General features: G+C 39.1%; 1 protein-coding gene across 1 annotated transcript in view; it reads left to right on the top strand.

Annotated features, from left to right (window-relative positions):
- Positions 1–15775, top strand: part of MSH3 (mutS homolog 3) — a 115381-nt gene that overhangs the window by 270 nt on the left and 99336 nt on the right. Inside the window, exons 2-8 of the mRNA XM_074813809.1 lie at positions 1964–2087; positions 3111–3331; positions 7211–7423; positions 8722–8838; positions 9629–9748; positions 11062–11205; positions 12181–12347. Coding sequence (XP_074669910.1) covers positions 1964–2087; positions 3111–3331; positions 7211–7423; positions 8722–8838; positions 9629–9748; positions 11062–11205; positions 12181–12347 — 1106 coding nt within the window. The remainder of the gene's footprint in view (positions 1–1963; positions 2088–3110; positions 3332–7210; positions 7424–8721; positions 8839–9628; positions 9749–11061; positions 11206–12180; positions 12348–15775) is intronic.

Below are 15775 nucleotides of genomic sequence, written 5' to 3'. Positions count from 1 at the left end.
GGGCGCGGGCCGGGCCGCAGAGGGCCTGCGGGACCTCTCTTGGTGGTGTCGGAGGGTCCTCGGGCCTGTCTGGTTACCCCGTGTCAGAAAGTTATGTCAGAAGGGATGGGCAGAGCTGGCCGCGGCCCTGCTGCACCAAGGGATGCCCTGCGGCTCCCCGCCGGCGGGCAGGGCCTTCCAGTTACCGGAGCTGGCGGTAGCAGCTTTGCCTTGTGTAACACAGGGCAGCGATACCTCGTCTTACAGGAAACAGTCGGGATATGCCCATTTTGTAGGAGCTGAAGCTTGACGTGGGTGAGCTTGGCAAAGCCAGCGTGCCAGTTTGTGCCACAGCGGCTTCTCTCCCTCCCAGTAGTGTTGGACCTTCTGGCACAGGTTCTGTCTCTTGGCATGCAGCGGGTCAAGCTGGTGGCCCAGGTCATGGAACTCGGGTGACCCTTAGTCTGCTGTCAGCTGCAGGGCCAAGAGGGCCTGCAGTGATCCAGCAGTCTCTCCATGTCCCCACTGGAAAAAAAATGCAGTCTCTTAAGCAATGGGATTTCATTCTGAGTTTGTATTTTCCACTCTCCCTGTAGTTAATGCTTCCAGCCCTGGAAAGGTGTATGCTTTTTTTCACCTGTGTCTCAAGTTCACCTTTTTTGGTTATCTTTGGTCCAAATATATTTTGAAAAGTGTGATTAACGCTTTCTGTTCATCAGAAAAACTGCTTCCTAATTAGTGTTAATCTGGTGGTATATAATAGTGGACTCAGAAGGGAAGCTCTTTGCTGCTCATGTGGGCTGTGCATGCGGATACATTATGTAGATGCACCAGGGAAGGTTTAGACTAGATACTAGGAAGTATTTCTTTCCAGAAGGGGTTGTTAGGCATTGGAATGGGCTGCCCAGGGAGGTGGTGGAATCCCCATCCCTGGAGGTGTTTAAGAGTCAGGTTGACATAGCGCTGAGGGATCTGGTGTAGTTGGGAACTGTTAATGTTGGGTTGATGGTTGGACTGGATGATCTTCAAGGTCGTTTCCAACCTAGACAATTCTGTGATTCTGTGATAGATGTTACGGACTTAGTTGCTGAGGGTGAAGTTCCTGCTTAGTTATAAGGAGATTGAATTTCCTCAGTAGTACACTTTAAACCATCTAAGATGACCATATGAAACGGGGATACAAGCTGTTGTGTTTATCTGCAAAGTGAAATGGTAGTGTGTTTATACATTGTTGCAGTTTCAAGTTACCTCTTTATATTTAGTCATAGTTCTTGCATTCTGTCAAAGAGTGCATCACTGATGAAACAACATAAATGGACGGATTTTCTGTTTACAAAGTGCTAAAAGTGCACGTGTCAAAAGCCATGTAAGGAGCAATGCTTGAAAGTACTGTATTCTATATAAACCCAGTATGGTGCTAGCTAGGTGTTTATGGATAGTTTAGCAAAATTTTTTAAGTCTGGGTTGACACTTCTAGGATGGTGTGGAAAAGATACTCTTTCATCATCAGGATGTAGGCCATAGGAAGTAGTGCCTCTCCAAGGCAAATATCCAGTATCTGTCAAGAAGAGGGCTCTGAACTGTGGGAATGAGGATTTGCAGAAGCAATCCGATTCAGGCACACGGTGGTAGCGTGTAGTATGATGGGAAAGTCTGTTAAGTGCTGGTTTAGTTCTCTGCTAGAGAGGTACCTCTAAGCTGCCTTTGGAAGCCATGGTAGCTGCAGGTGTTTCTTTTCTGGCACAACAGCCAATTTGTTCCCAGGATGCACTATTTTTCTTCCTTTTGTAGCCTTGAACGTTACAAGAACTATTTTATAAACACAATATGTAGATAGGTAAAATAGTTAGGGATTTTATATATTGTCAATGAACTTTGCATTTTGCATTATCTCTTTATGAAATCCTTGGGTGCATTATTGTCTTTTATAGGGGATGCCAAAGAGAAAAATGAACTGAACTTCTTCGTTTAATTTATGTTTCAGGCTTCTGAATTTGGTGCAAAAAGGAGAACATCAACTGAAAGCAATGAACCCTGTGAAAAGAAGACCAAGGCACGACAAGTTACTCTAGAAGACATCTGTAATCCACTGAAGACTCAGGATAAAAGTGAGTTTAGTGTAAATGAGCCTTCAAGCATTTATACCCAATAAATAGTTCTTCATTGTCCAATGTAAAAAAATTTGTCAGTGGATACTTTAGTAACTGCATCTTGAGTGTAAGATACATCTCTGAAGAGCCATTGTGAGCATACTAGCTGTACTGTTAAAGCACCTTTCTGTGTCTCAGAAACCAGGTATTTGAGTCTTGCTTCAGAATTACTCTGCAAATCCCCTTCAGTAGGCTCAGCTTTAACAGTTTGTTCAGTCAGTGAAGTCCAGATGCCCAGACAGAAATGCTGCAACTTACCTTTCTGTGGTTTAACAGTCTGTCTTTTAGACTCAGGTTGAGGTGTGACTGACACCTCGCAGCTCTGTGAAATCTGGCCTGTGACTGGGATACCCAAATTCTACTTCAAAGTAAATAGTTATAATGCAGTGATCTTGACTGTGAAATGACAGCCACTTAATGACATTGAAAATGCCTGTGCTCCATCTGGCTTTGAACTGAGAATTTAACAAATTACTGATGCTAGTAGAAAAACAAGCAGTGAATATAAAGTTCATTACACCTACACTTCATTGAAAGGAATTAGCCTCTATAGTTTTTTTTAGGGAGGGAATTATATTCAGTTTTGTGGGTGTGACGATTTGAAGTATCATTTAGACACCATCAGCTAGCAATACTGTCTGCTTCAAATCCGTACTGAAAAAATACTACTCATCTTCCAATATTCTTGGCTAATTTTGTGTCTTTGCAGTTAGCAGTCCAGAAAATAATTGTACTTATTTTCCCATGTATGAAGAAGCATACCAGTGAGGAGTACTGATTTTCCAGGGAAGTTAACTGAGCTGATTGCATGCATGATTCTGTCAGGCTGGCAGAAATACTGCGGTGGGAAAGGAGAAGGAATGTAGGGGAGAGAGAGACAGAGCAAAATGTTTGTGTTCTCTGCTTACTGATGTTATTCTAGTAGACATTCTGTTGTAGAAAAAGTTGCTAATATGTTTTTGTTGTATGTTTTTACTGAAGAACCTCAGAAGTGTGAAAAGCCTCGTATATGTTTGCAAACTCTAGACAGACTGAGGGAATTCTGCAGTGATTCAGACCAGCAGTGTAGCAGAGTCCGGGAGGATAGTTTTCAGAAGAAAGAATCTCTGACTTCGGAAAAATGTCCTGGTATTACTGGAACAAGTTCAGAATTGAAAAACCCTCTTCAGTCTCGGGACACTAGCCCAAAGGTTGCTCAGAAGGTAAGTAGAGATTTGGTCCAGTGCTGCATAGATTACTTTTTATGGTTTCAAAAGGCAATCTTTTCCACAAAAGTCCTTTTGTGTTTGTGCATTCTGTCATGAAACAGTGCAGCAGTACCCAGTAGACCAGTGTTTATGTACGGATGCTTTCCTGGAACTCTTAGCATGGTGAGCAGAATGCCTCTCATAGCTCTTCGGTGGTATCATTGAAAAAAGCAGTAATGAGAGGGCAGAAACACTGGCAGTGTACCTTATTGTGAAGAACCTATAACAGCATAGTAACAAATGTTCAGTGTGTCCCTTTGCTCAGCTTTCTTTCAGTTCTGTCAGATTTGATACAGACTGTAAAATGCCTAACAGGCTTTCTTTGCAAAAACATGATTGAGTATTGTTAGTAAGATGTAGCTTAATTCAGTTGCTAATAAATCTTAACTACTAAATGTATCACTGGGCTTTTTTCATCTGCAGAAGGTGTGGATAGCTCCCATGAAAAATTATCATTAGTATACCTATGATACAAGTTGATAAGAGTGTAATAGTATTTTGCGCCTCCTTTAATTATGTGGCTAAGTAACATTAGTTGATGGGTTGGGTTTTGGGGTCAGCTTGCTCAGGTTGAAGTATTCAGGTCCTAAAAGGCATCTCATGGCTTACTGTGGTGGTGTTGCATTGGGACTGTTACGGTTTAAACCCAGCCAGCAGCCAAACACCACACAGCTGCTCACTCCCCCTCCCCTTCCTGGGGGATGGGGAGAGAGAATTGGAGGGGAAAGGGAGATGTTTAGTTTGAGATAAAAACAGTTTAATAATTGAAATAAAATAAAACAGTAACAATAATAGAAAGTACAATCAGGTAATGCACAATGCGATGGCTCACCACCCACCGACTGATACCCAGTCTGTTCCTGGCTAGCACTCACGAAGAAAACCAAAATCCCAAAACCACAATCCTGGAAGCAAGAGAGAATCCCCTCCTTCCTGGCCAACTCTCCTCTATATACTGATATGGAATATTCCATGGGCCGATTTGGGTCTGGTGCTCTGGCTGTGCTCCCTCCCATCTTCTTGTACACCTGTGCACAGGCAGGACATGCGGAGTTGGAGAGTCCTTGATCTCCTGGCAACAACCATAAACATCAGTGTATTATCAACATTCTTCTCATACCAAATCCCACGCTGAACCCAAAGCACAGTACTATTCTAGCTACTAAGAAGAAAAATGATCTCTATCCCCAGCCAAAACCAGGACAGGGACTCAACTGCTGTTTAGCAAAGCTTTACATGTGGCTTTTTGAGGGAAGGAGGTTTTATGAAAGGTTGTATAATTGATTTGACCTTCCCTGTGTGAAGACCATGACCTTAAACTGGGGTGTCTGGGTTGTGTGAACAGGAGATCAAAATAAGAATAGTAAAGTGAACAGTTTGTGGCGAGAGGTTTCTGTTGTGATGAGCGATTGAGATTATATAGGTGTGGTCAGTTGGAGAACACAGAAAACTGATTCCTTCTCTGTCCCTCTTTTTTCAAACCCTTGTCTGTCTGGAACTTCTTAATTTCTGAACCTTAGTCCATCCAGTTACATTGACACCAGATGCTGCCCCTCCCAGTTTAATCTGTAAATCATACTTTAGCATGTCTCACAGATGTTTGAGAACCAATTCTAGACGCTGAAATTATAAAATATATGTGTTTTACACATGCATACATGTGAAGCATGCATGAGGAGTATTTAGTGACTTCTTTTTGGTAACACTGGAAAAAGCATATGCCTGGCACAAGTTGTCAGTTAAAAATGTGTGTTACACTAACCACAGTAGAAGTAGGTGCTTTTTGAGCAAAGGCATGTGCAATTCTCTTTCCACCTAGCTCTGGGCCTAAGATGGTTGTTTCTGCAGAATTCAGGTTTCTCTTTATCTTTCAACAGATGTGTTTGTTAATCTTTCAGGTATCAACAGGTGCAGTATTTCTGCCTTCCTATTCCAAAGCTGATTTCCAGTGCGTTAACACTGGTGTGCTTTTCATAGCAGTATTGCCACTGCATATTCATGTACTTCGATGCTTGTTGCCAATCAGCACCTGGGTCCAGTCGATCACAGATTGTAAGATTGTTAACTCTCCCTTCCTAGATCACGAGGAAGGTCAGTTTTAACCATGTGCAGAGAGGCTCTGTAAGCAAGATTTATGCAAACTAAAAGTAAAGAGCAATTATTTCTTTCTCACTATACTTAGTAGATAGTGAGGACACATGACACACTTGACAAAGCATGACTGTCATCTTTCTCTATAAGACACCTACTGAGTATGTGCTGGCCAGGCAGTCAGGTGGGGAAGGGCTGGCCTGCCTTCCTTGGAATGGCTCATCTTAGATGTTTATGTCTTGCTTTTTTCTTAGACTTATAACTTTTTTAATGTACTTTTCTTCTAAATTTCTTGAGCTGCTTACTTGCTGCCATCTCAACAATTCAACTTCCATGTATGTTTTTACTTCTTTTACTTTCTTTCATGACCTTATTTCACATGCCTTCTGACAATATTTTTTTCTGTGAAAGGAGATGAGATCATAGTGCTGGTCTGGTGGAGACCTTGGATCAAAGACTGCTGAGTCCTTGGACTGAGGATTTTGCAGTAGAGACATTAAGCTCCTGGGGCCATCTGAGTTCTAGGAGTGGTACAGCTTTGTTTGTGCTGGGCTATGTTGTCTGCTTGTTAAATGGTTCATCCCTTGACTGTGTGCAATTCTGGGAATTTTGCAATTCAGAGTCAACAATACAGCTAAGTGTTCTTTTTTTCTCTGTTGTTTTCTGACTGCATTCCTTGTACATTCTGATGACCCAGAGTGTATGATTTGTGCTATCTCTTTCTTTTCTCCGAATTACCATTGCTTCTAAACAGTCTGCTGATGTTGTTCCTTGTAATCTAGATGGGACAGTTAGAAAGTGAAGTTTACCAGGGTTATTTGCAGATACAGAAACTCAGAGCACAAACTCATCGATTGTGTTTTGTATAGTCATAGGCTTTAAAAGCTTGTGGAGGGTGTTGTTGGAGGGTATTTTTTTTTTTAACCAATTTTTTGAGTACTTGATATTGTGATATAAGTGAGGAGGAACTTCACTGTAACTGAAGCGCACCTTACCAGTGTTGTTCACTGCACTTCTAAAAGACTGAATCCATCACCCTGCTTACCATATGGAACAGAACAAAGTTGTAGAGCTGAAGTTGCTTGGCTAGGATAGGCAACATAATGTTGTTGCAAATGATAAACCTCAGAGAGTGGGCTCAAAGCCTTAACTCTTACGAGTTTTAGAAACTATAATATAGATTTTCTGTGTTTAAGAATAAATTATTCTGGGAGGTTTGCTGAGCTTATGTAGGAAGGGCAGACTGGAGAAGAAATATGGTTTTGGGGCTTGAGACAGTGAACTGAGACTTGTATTGAATTGTTTTGTTTCTTGATTTACTGTGGATTTTTGGAACATCGTTAATCTCTCTGCGCTGCAGTTTCTCATCTGTAAATTGGAGTGGTAATTCATCCTTATTTTTATATCCTGCCAGTTTAGACTGCCCAGTCTTTGCAGCCTGCATGTCTCTGGATCTGTGTTTTCAAAGCTCGTGATACAGTAGGGATCTGATTTCAGCTGAGATGTCTGAGAACTGTTGTAAAGCAAGCTGACTAATTGATGAAAAACCTTTGCCTTTCATGGCTTTAATTCCTTTTAATTCCAAATAAACTGTATTCTGTATGTCCTACTTTAATAGTTTTGCTGCAGTTCTTGGGGCTGTTTGCTGCAGGAACAGCTCTATGGTCAAAGTGAGTCAAGATCTGCAGGGACAATGATTTATTAGATGATTCCTAACTATACTTTTCTCTATTTTATTTACAGGAGGAGTTACGCTGTGATCTTAGTCAGTTTTCTGCATCTTTTAAGTCTTACGACAGTACTCAAAATACTTCAGATACAAATCTTAATAAGAGAACCAAAAGTATTTACACTCCACTAGAACTTCAATTCATAGAAATGAAGAAACAGTATAAAGATGCTGTTTTGTGTGTGGAATGTGGATACAAATACCGCTTCTTTGGAGAAGATGCAGAGGTAATTTTTGCCTGGGTTATGGAAAGATACTTGCATTATGTTAGTGTTATACTAGGTATATGACCTCCAGAATGAAGGTGTTTGGAGGGCATAAACTTCATGGGGTTTTTTTAATACTCGAAATCAAGATGGAGAATCTCTGCATGCTTAAACTGAAGACAATCCACTACGCATACAGTTTTTACCAAAATAGCATTTATTACTTTGTAATCATACAGTAGTGCTTGCTGTCCTGCATATTGAGAACTTAAGATGAGTTCCTAGAGTAATTACTTGTCTGTGTTGAAGTTGAAAAACTTTCAGAGGTGAATTCTCTATCATGGCCCAAAATTCTACTGGCAGTATTTCAGTTTGGATGACAGTGGAACAAGTGGTGTAAAAGTAGATGAGTATACCTGGTATAGCCTGGGTGCAGAAGAGCATCTTGGATGCATGTTCAGATGTGGCACATACACATGCCAGATCTGTAGGAATTGGAAAGTACTTTGTAACAAGCATGGTTTTAAAGTGACAGTTCATAAATGGTTCATAATGAGTTTTTTCATGATCCGTCCCAAAATCACTCCTAAAACCTCTGATCTGTGCTGTTTCCACACTCAAGACGAGCAAGAAACTTTGCTTAGTTACTGGGAATTAATTTTCCTGATCAGATTTGTACTGTGTAATTTGCCTACTCGTTTGCTGGTGCACTCACAGTCCAGAAATAGAAATATGCTATCCAGGGACACAATTCAGTGTTTGACTGCAGTTTCTGCTTAAAACCAGTTTCCCTAGTCGGTGAACACCTACCTTTTTGCCAAGGGGCAAAAAGGCAAATACAAATCATACATTATAATGTCACATTTTAACAAGCGTTGTTACTCTTCTTCTATGAAGTATTTAGTTTCCACTGCTGTTTGATACTGATTTTTCAGTATTTTAATTGATTAGGTAGCTTAATACCATCTTTATAACCACAATTAAGATAACTCCATTCTTTCTGCATTTTTAGTGTTGTGGAAATTATTTGACCCTTTGTTGAGGTGTGTTGCAGAATCCTTGTGTGCGGTGTAGGTAGTTTATCTCACGGTGGTAAAGATCAAGGTGCAGCCTAATAATCTGACATGTGAGGTCTGTGATACTGAAGCCCCTGTTTGTGACAACACGCTGGGACAGGACAGTGGAGGGGCCCAGCTCTCTGGGCATTTTCCTTTTGACACTGGGCTTTTAATTGTAGTTGTACATCAGTGTTGTCATAGAGATGAGCTCTTGTATTGCATTTTGAACTATTGGCTGACACTTCTTCTTGTACTTTACAGATTGCAGCTAAAGAATTAAACATTTATTGTCATCAGGATCATAACTTTATGACTGCCAGTATACCAAGTCACAGACTGTTTGTCCACGTACGGCGACTTGTAGCAAAAGGATATAAGGTTATCCATGGCTTTTATTAAATGACAATAAGTACAGAATAGCACTGAAATAACTTGCACTTATTGTACCAAAGTCTTACTTCAACTGTGAAGTGGGAAGCTCATTATAACCTGGTTTTGTGATTAAAATGGCTAACTTTCCTTTGTTTCAATTTCTCTATTCTGGTGAGTGTCACGAAATTTAAGTAGATTCAAGCTTCGTCTGTTTTACAGAAAAGTATCTTCATGTTTTCTAGAACAGTTCTAGAACAATTTTTTTCTCTCTTTTTTTTTATCAAGCCTTTGTATTTGATAAAGAGAAATTTATATATCCGCTCTCTTTTATTTTTCCTCACATCCTTTTCTTATCCTAGCCCATATTTTTTCCTCTTTTCTTTCCTATTGTTGATCCCTGTAATTCTGTGGCTTTCTGTTGATACCTCTTTTTTTTTTTTTTTTTTTTTTTTTCCCCCTGCTTATGAGAAAAGGACTGGTTGAATTTAAATTGATTGCAGCAACCATTCTCTGGCAACTGGTGAACTCTAGCTAAATTAGCTAAATTGTTTCAAAATAGGACAAGAAGCACAGGGGCAGGAGTTGAGAGGGCAGTTAGAAGTGGATAGAGTGTAAGGAAAGCAGTGCCTTATCGTCTCATTAGTAGGATTGATGCTAGCCTCTGCCCTTCCTGCTCAGCTTTAATGATGCACTTGCTGTTTGCACATCTTAAAAGATCACTAAATTTATAAAATAAAAAAAAATAAATCATTTGTTATCAAAGAGCTAACTTTGTTTCTTGTCTGTGTGCCTGTAGGTTGGAGTAATAAAACAAATGGAAACTGCAGCACTGAAGGCTGCTGGAGAAAATAAAAGCTCTCTCTTCAGCCGGAAACTGACTGCTCTTTACACAAAGTCTACGCTTATTGGAGAAGATATCCTTTTCAAAGAAATTTGGTTTCACACTCTAATCTTCAGTGCATGAGAGGCTGTAATTCTAGTATTATCACCTAGATGGAAAATGAGTAACTAGTGACATAAGAGTGGCAGCAGGAAATAAAATTCCTTTAATTTTATGTGGTGGTAAAACATCGTGCTGGCTTTATAAAGAATTTAATCTCTTCAGGGCTTTAGGTGTGTTGTGAAATGTCAGAGTTTGTGTTTACTGTAGTTGCTTTCTGAAGTCGGAGAGTGGACTTCCCCATCTACAGTGTTCTGTAGGTTTTTATCTTCAACTGGGTGTTTCACCAGATTGACAATGCATAGCATTAGTGATTCAGGAAAGTGTGAAGGAAGAAAAATTGACTGTTTGGTGTCAACGATTTGCTTTAAGTGACAAGAAGGTGATAAAATCAACGGGCTGTTAATAATCTGGCTAGGTAGTTAACTCCTGATTGTTGTAGTAAAGAAAATGCAAAAATGAGATTGAAACATTTTTTAACCATTTAAATTATTTTCTTAATTTCTTTCCCTCCAGATTTTGTTTTCCTATCTCCTGCCTTATCTACCTCATGTTTTTTTTCTTTAATTTCTCAAACTAGTACTTACTAGATACCAAGAGCTGAAAAGATTGTTAGATCAATGCCTGTGAGGTTGCGCTTACAGGGTAGATCAGGGAAGCAGATAACGAAGTCCTGAGATTTTGTTGGAAAACTTCTGGTATATTTACAGACTCTCTTGTAATGGTTGGCAAACTCGATGAAAGCAGGCTCAGCAGTATGACCCAGCCTGGTGGATAGATACATGGGAAGTTTTCAATGCAACTAACCTAATGCTTCTGCTAAGATGTAGACTTTTGTTTAACTCGGGGTACTGTCTGCTTTTCAGTTGCTCCATACCTAGTGCCTTTAGTATTTTCTGTCAGGTGCATGCGGTTTGTGGATATGAAGTGAAAAGGACAAGGTGGAGTAGCCCATGTGCAGAATCAGCTGCTGGTTTAACTTTTGACACAGCTGCTCTTACTTAAATGGGGAGACCCACAGACATAGTCAAAGATGGTCTTTGCCTGAGCTGATGAAATCTGTACATTGTGTAAGTGCCTGTCCTGTGAAGACAAGCGCTGACTTCAGTTCTCATGCTAACAGTCACGTGAAGTTCACTAAAATTACAGTAGGAGTCAAACTAATAAAAGTCAAATAGACCTCTACTCTGACAGGCCTAGCACAAAAGTCTAGTTGAGGACTTAGATCTAGAAGGATATCCGAATAATCCACCAAAATCTGTACTATTTTTTTTTAACATTTGTTACATGTGAACCCTTTGCTGAAGCTAGATGATTCTGTAGATGTTGAAGAGGTTACAACAGATGTCCCTGATAACTACCTCCTCTGTATCTGTGAAAATGGAGAAAACTTAAAAAACTGGAAGAAAGGTGACATCATTATAGGCATTATGGTAAGTTAGTTTCACAGGGGAATCAGTATTTTAGGGTTCTTGTGGGGTTTTTGGGGGGTTTTGAGAGGTGGGTGGTTATCTTCTTAAATTCATGATTGTTCTGTCAGATTTTTTGGGGTTTTGTTTTTTTTGTAACAAGGTGCAGTTTAGCTAAGATCATCTGTGTGTGACTTGTGATGTCTTTATATTTGAAAACTGCAGAAAAGGTCTGTCTGGAGTTGATAGTTGAATATTCCTGGTACTGTTTTTGCTGCCATGTCACTTCAAAACATAGCTGTGTTTTAACCAAATACAGGGAAATCGTTAGTTCAGATGCTTTACTAACTTTAAAGTTTAAATGTTTTTAGGGTCAATATTTTAAAGCTTCTGAGCACTTTTTTCCTCTACAAAATACTGTTCTTTAGAGGAAGAGGTGCTTTTTTTACTGTTTACACTTCAGACTTGTATTCTCTTTTATGCTGAAAATTAAATCCAGGATTGTTTAACTGGCAAAACACAGTGATAACTGAAGCCCAGTCTGCTGGTAATTCATTAATTTAAAAGTGTCTTGATTGTGCTTGTATTTGAATGTCACACTGCAGCTGGGAGAGAACAACAAAAGCAAGTGCTGGTGTAACAGTTTCAAGGCTGAATTGCATGTACCTTCCATAGACTTTCAATTATGTAGATCTGCCTTGTGATAAAAGTTGAGCAGTGATGGGCTGATGATAACAAGAGCACATTTACATTTTTAAGGTATTGTTATCATTTATCAGGACAAAATTGTGGTAAGTCTTTTGGAATTACTACAGTATCATAGATTTGAAAACCCCGATTATATTTTTTTGACCTGCCACTTTCACTAAGTGTGTGGGTGCTATATAATTTTGTGCTGTACATCCTAAATTTTCTTTCTGACTTAACAATTTGAGTCATCGAAACACTCCCTGAAAATATAAATACTCTGTGCATTTTTTTTTTTTTTTTATTTGACAGGCAGTCCAACCAACTACTGGAGAAGTAATTTTTGACAGTTTTCGGGACTGTGCATCTCGCTTAGAATTAGAGAGTCGGGTGTTGCGCCTGCAGCCAGTTGAAATAATACTTCCATCTAGCTTGTCAGATCAGTCTGAAAAGCTCATCAACAGTATAACCTCCATGAGGTATGTTCTATGGGGATTTTACTGTTTGGGGTTTTTTTGCCTTTTTCTTTAATTACGGTATAGCTATTGGTAAGAGTTTAGATACAGAAGCAAGCATGGATGTGTGGTTCTGTCAAGGCCCATTTCAGAATGGCTGTAATTTTGCTGCTGGATTGAAAATTCCTCAGTTCCCACTGAGTTCTGGACACTCCTTCTTAAGTTGTATTTAGGCTGAAATTCATGGGTTCTGTTTCAGGCCTTTGAAAGATTTGTGCGCCTAAACATTTGTTGTTTTCATTTAGATCGTCTTGCTCCCACACTCCTGATCATCTGATCTGTTGGATTTATTTTAGAGCTCATATACTTCTCTTTGGGATCTGAAAGTGTTGTTGTGTGGCTTTTTTTCTTGTTTGTCATAGTCTTAAGTTCTCTAAAAGGCTTGAAACTTCTAATAATGTAGATAGTATAGAAAACCTTTGCAACTGGTATGTCATTGTTTGTCCTATTACACTGCCTTGAACTTGCATACACACTGGAAGTATTGTGACTGATCATTTGTTTATATTTTGCATTCTCTTTGTGTATTTCAGGAGTAAATTTGTTGTGTGTTTTCTATATCAGTTTTACTGTGGTATAAAGACAGAATACGATGTAATTTGTAGGATGATAGATGAAGGTTAAAGCAATCCTGTGAACATGTGGTGAACTTGCAAAATCTTGCAGATGCAATTTTTGTGAGAAAATACCAGGTTTTCACTTTTTCTTTTTGTTAAACTGTGCAGCTCTGGGTTGTAGAGAGCTAGCTTAGAACTTGGCATTTCCATTTTGAATGAACTAGTCAGAAAGCATATTTTTCTTTTATGTGTTAACAAAACTGAAGCTAAAGAATGCCAAAGAAAAGTGAATGTATTATATAGGTGAAGTTTTGTATTGGAAGGAAGATATAAATTTCATCACTCTGCCATATTGTAAAGACAGACAAATGTATCACAGTCACATGGATGGTAGCCACTTGAAAGACAGTTAATTCTGTGCCTTGACTACCTCGCTTAAACTCTGCTCAAGTCTTGTAGCTTCCTCTAATGCTCCAGACAGCTGAGCTGCTTAATCAGTGTGCTCCACAGGCATTCCTTTTCCCACCAGCCATTGTAATCCTTCTTGGTCCCCTTCTACTTAAAAAAAAAAAAAAAAAAAAAAAAAAAAAAAGTAGAATTTGACACGAAGTGTTGGGTAGGCAGTCAGCTCATCAGGAAAAGCTGATTTTGTGGCACTTTATAGGAACTTGCACAGATGTTGCTGTACTCAGCTATCAAGCTTTCAAGGGCACATGCATGTGAGAGGCAAGACTGAGAGGAGGGACTGAAAATGTCTGATTTGGTGTTAGGCATTTTAAGGAAATGTGGCTTGTGAAGGCGGCGTATTCATCATCATTCAGTGGCATTGTAATAAGCATTATTACACACTTGTAGTGAAGTGTTCTCTTGTCATTCAAGGCTCTTCTGTTCCCTCAGCTCATGTATGGACTGCAAAGCCATAACGAGTTGTAAAGGTCAACTCTAATTAAATGTACTAAGCAAACAATATCAGTGTATTTCTTGCTTGTTCTTAAAGTCTTAAAATGGCTTGTTAAGGCTTGGGCAGATGACATACCAGATCAGGAAGTAACAAACCTCTTCCAACTGCCAACAGATGTACATTTTTGCCTTGCTAGTCCTTTGGTAACTTTCTTTCTTGCAAATCAATTCTGTAGGAGTATGCCCAAAATATTTCTAAATATACCATGATGAAGAATAACAATTCTTATTTTTGTTTGTTTGGTTTGGTTTTTTTGTTGCTGGTGTTGTGCTGTGACAATTTTGTGGAAGCCATAGGAGGGTAAAATGACGTAATAAACCGACAAAGCAAGTGCATTTTTAGTTGTGCGTTAAAGTAATTCAGATGCAGGTTTGAGAGCGATTGTATTTTGTTTTTCCTTTGGTTGTGCACAGCTGAGAATGTTAGTCAGTAACTTCTAATTTCTATTAAGAACAAAAATTACCACCCATTAGCTGATTTTTGTGAACAGGTACTAATTTGTAGGTTTCTCCCCTTTCTGGTAATTTACTAGGCAGCTCTCTGGTGTAAATGTCCTTGATTATATGGGCGTGGTAAAAATAAAACACATTACTTCAGTATGCTTCAGTAGCCTTATTTCAAAACAAATGCTTCATGGATTTTCTTGTATCAAAGATTTAACCAGTAGAGGGCCCTGAAGTATTTAGTATTAATTTAAGTGGTTCCAATATGCTGTTTTCTTGTGCTTTTAACTAGACTCTAGTTTTTATATAATTGCTTTTATACAGGCAATAATTTTAATGCATATTGAGTGGTCTAAAGTATTCAATTTTCGTTATTGTCCATTACCTGGTAATTTCATTCTTTGTCTGCTCTTTTCTAATAACTCTTGGTGAGAATCATCCATTAGCTGGGAAAGGTTTCATTTCTATAATTTTAAGACCTTTCTGACTAAAACCATGGGAGCTAGATCTTGTGTTTCAAGAAGACTCCTCGTCTTTTTATGTATTTATAATGCAGCAGAAAACCACTGAATTTATAAAACCAGGGTACAAATGGGAGAGAAAAATAGTCCCAGGAGGTATACAGCTTGGAGTGGCTAAGAGCAGGGAAGAGAAAGGTTCTTCTGCTCACTGAATGCCCGTGTCATGTAAGAATCGCAGTAGAGGTTGTCTCAGTAACTTGGGGGACGATTTGATTTTGGATGTTAGAACTTTGCACTGAGTGACCAAGGTGATGTGGCCTAGGTCTCTTCCAGGACAAAGAGTGTGCTGATGGTTATTAACAAAAATTAAAATATCTAGTCCAGATAAACAACTGGAGCATTATGAGAGCAGTTATAATCTGGTTCAGTGCCTGGTTATATTGACAGAGTTGAAAGTATCTGTGTGCTTTCCTTCAATTTCTGTGTCCTTTTTTTTTTTTAAATATACAAAGACCAAATGTGAATATTATATACTGGTGTACATGTCTCTCTGCCTTTACTCTACAAAAATAAAACATACAAAATTCTTCCTTATGGAATGCTGTGCTTCCTTCTTCCTGTTGTCTTCTTGTTGCCACCACAGCTATGTCCAGTCTCAGCTATGTCATTCATTGGTGCTTCTATTTTGGGACTGTGTACATATTCACAGCCAAATTTACATCAAAGAAATGCCTGTCACAGGAAGAAAAAACAGCTGAGCAGTAGGGTGCTGCTGTTCTAAATTTGTTTTTATCAGAAACAAGAGCCAAATAACTCGCCAGAAAGGTTCTAGTGTTTTAATCTGGTTGACAGTCACCAAGAGCTACTACTTAAGCCTAAGCAGTACTTTATTATGGTAGAAATTTTCTGTGGATTACTGTAGAATAGTTGTAAAGAGTTTTGAGTCAGAAATGAAAGTATAACTAAAATA

This window comes from Strix aluco, chromosome Z (genome assembly GCF_031877795.1).
Source record: "Strix aluco isolate bStrAlu1 chromosome Z, bStrAlu1.hap1, whole genome shotgun sequence".
NCBI classification, from domain to species: Eukaryota; Metazoa; Chordata; class Aves; order Strigiformes; family Strigidae; genus Strix; species Strix aluco.
This window is presented reverse-complemented; position numbering and strand designations above follow the sequence as displayed.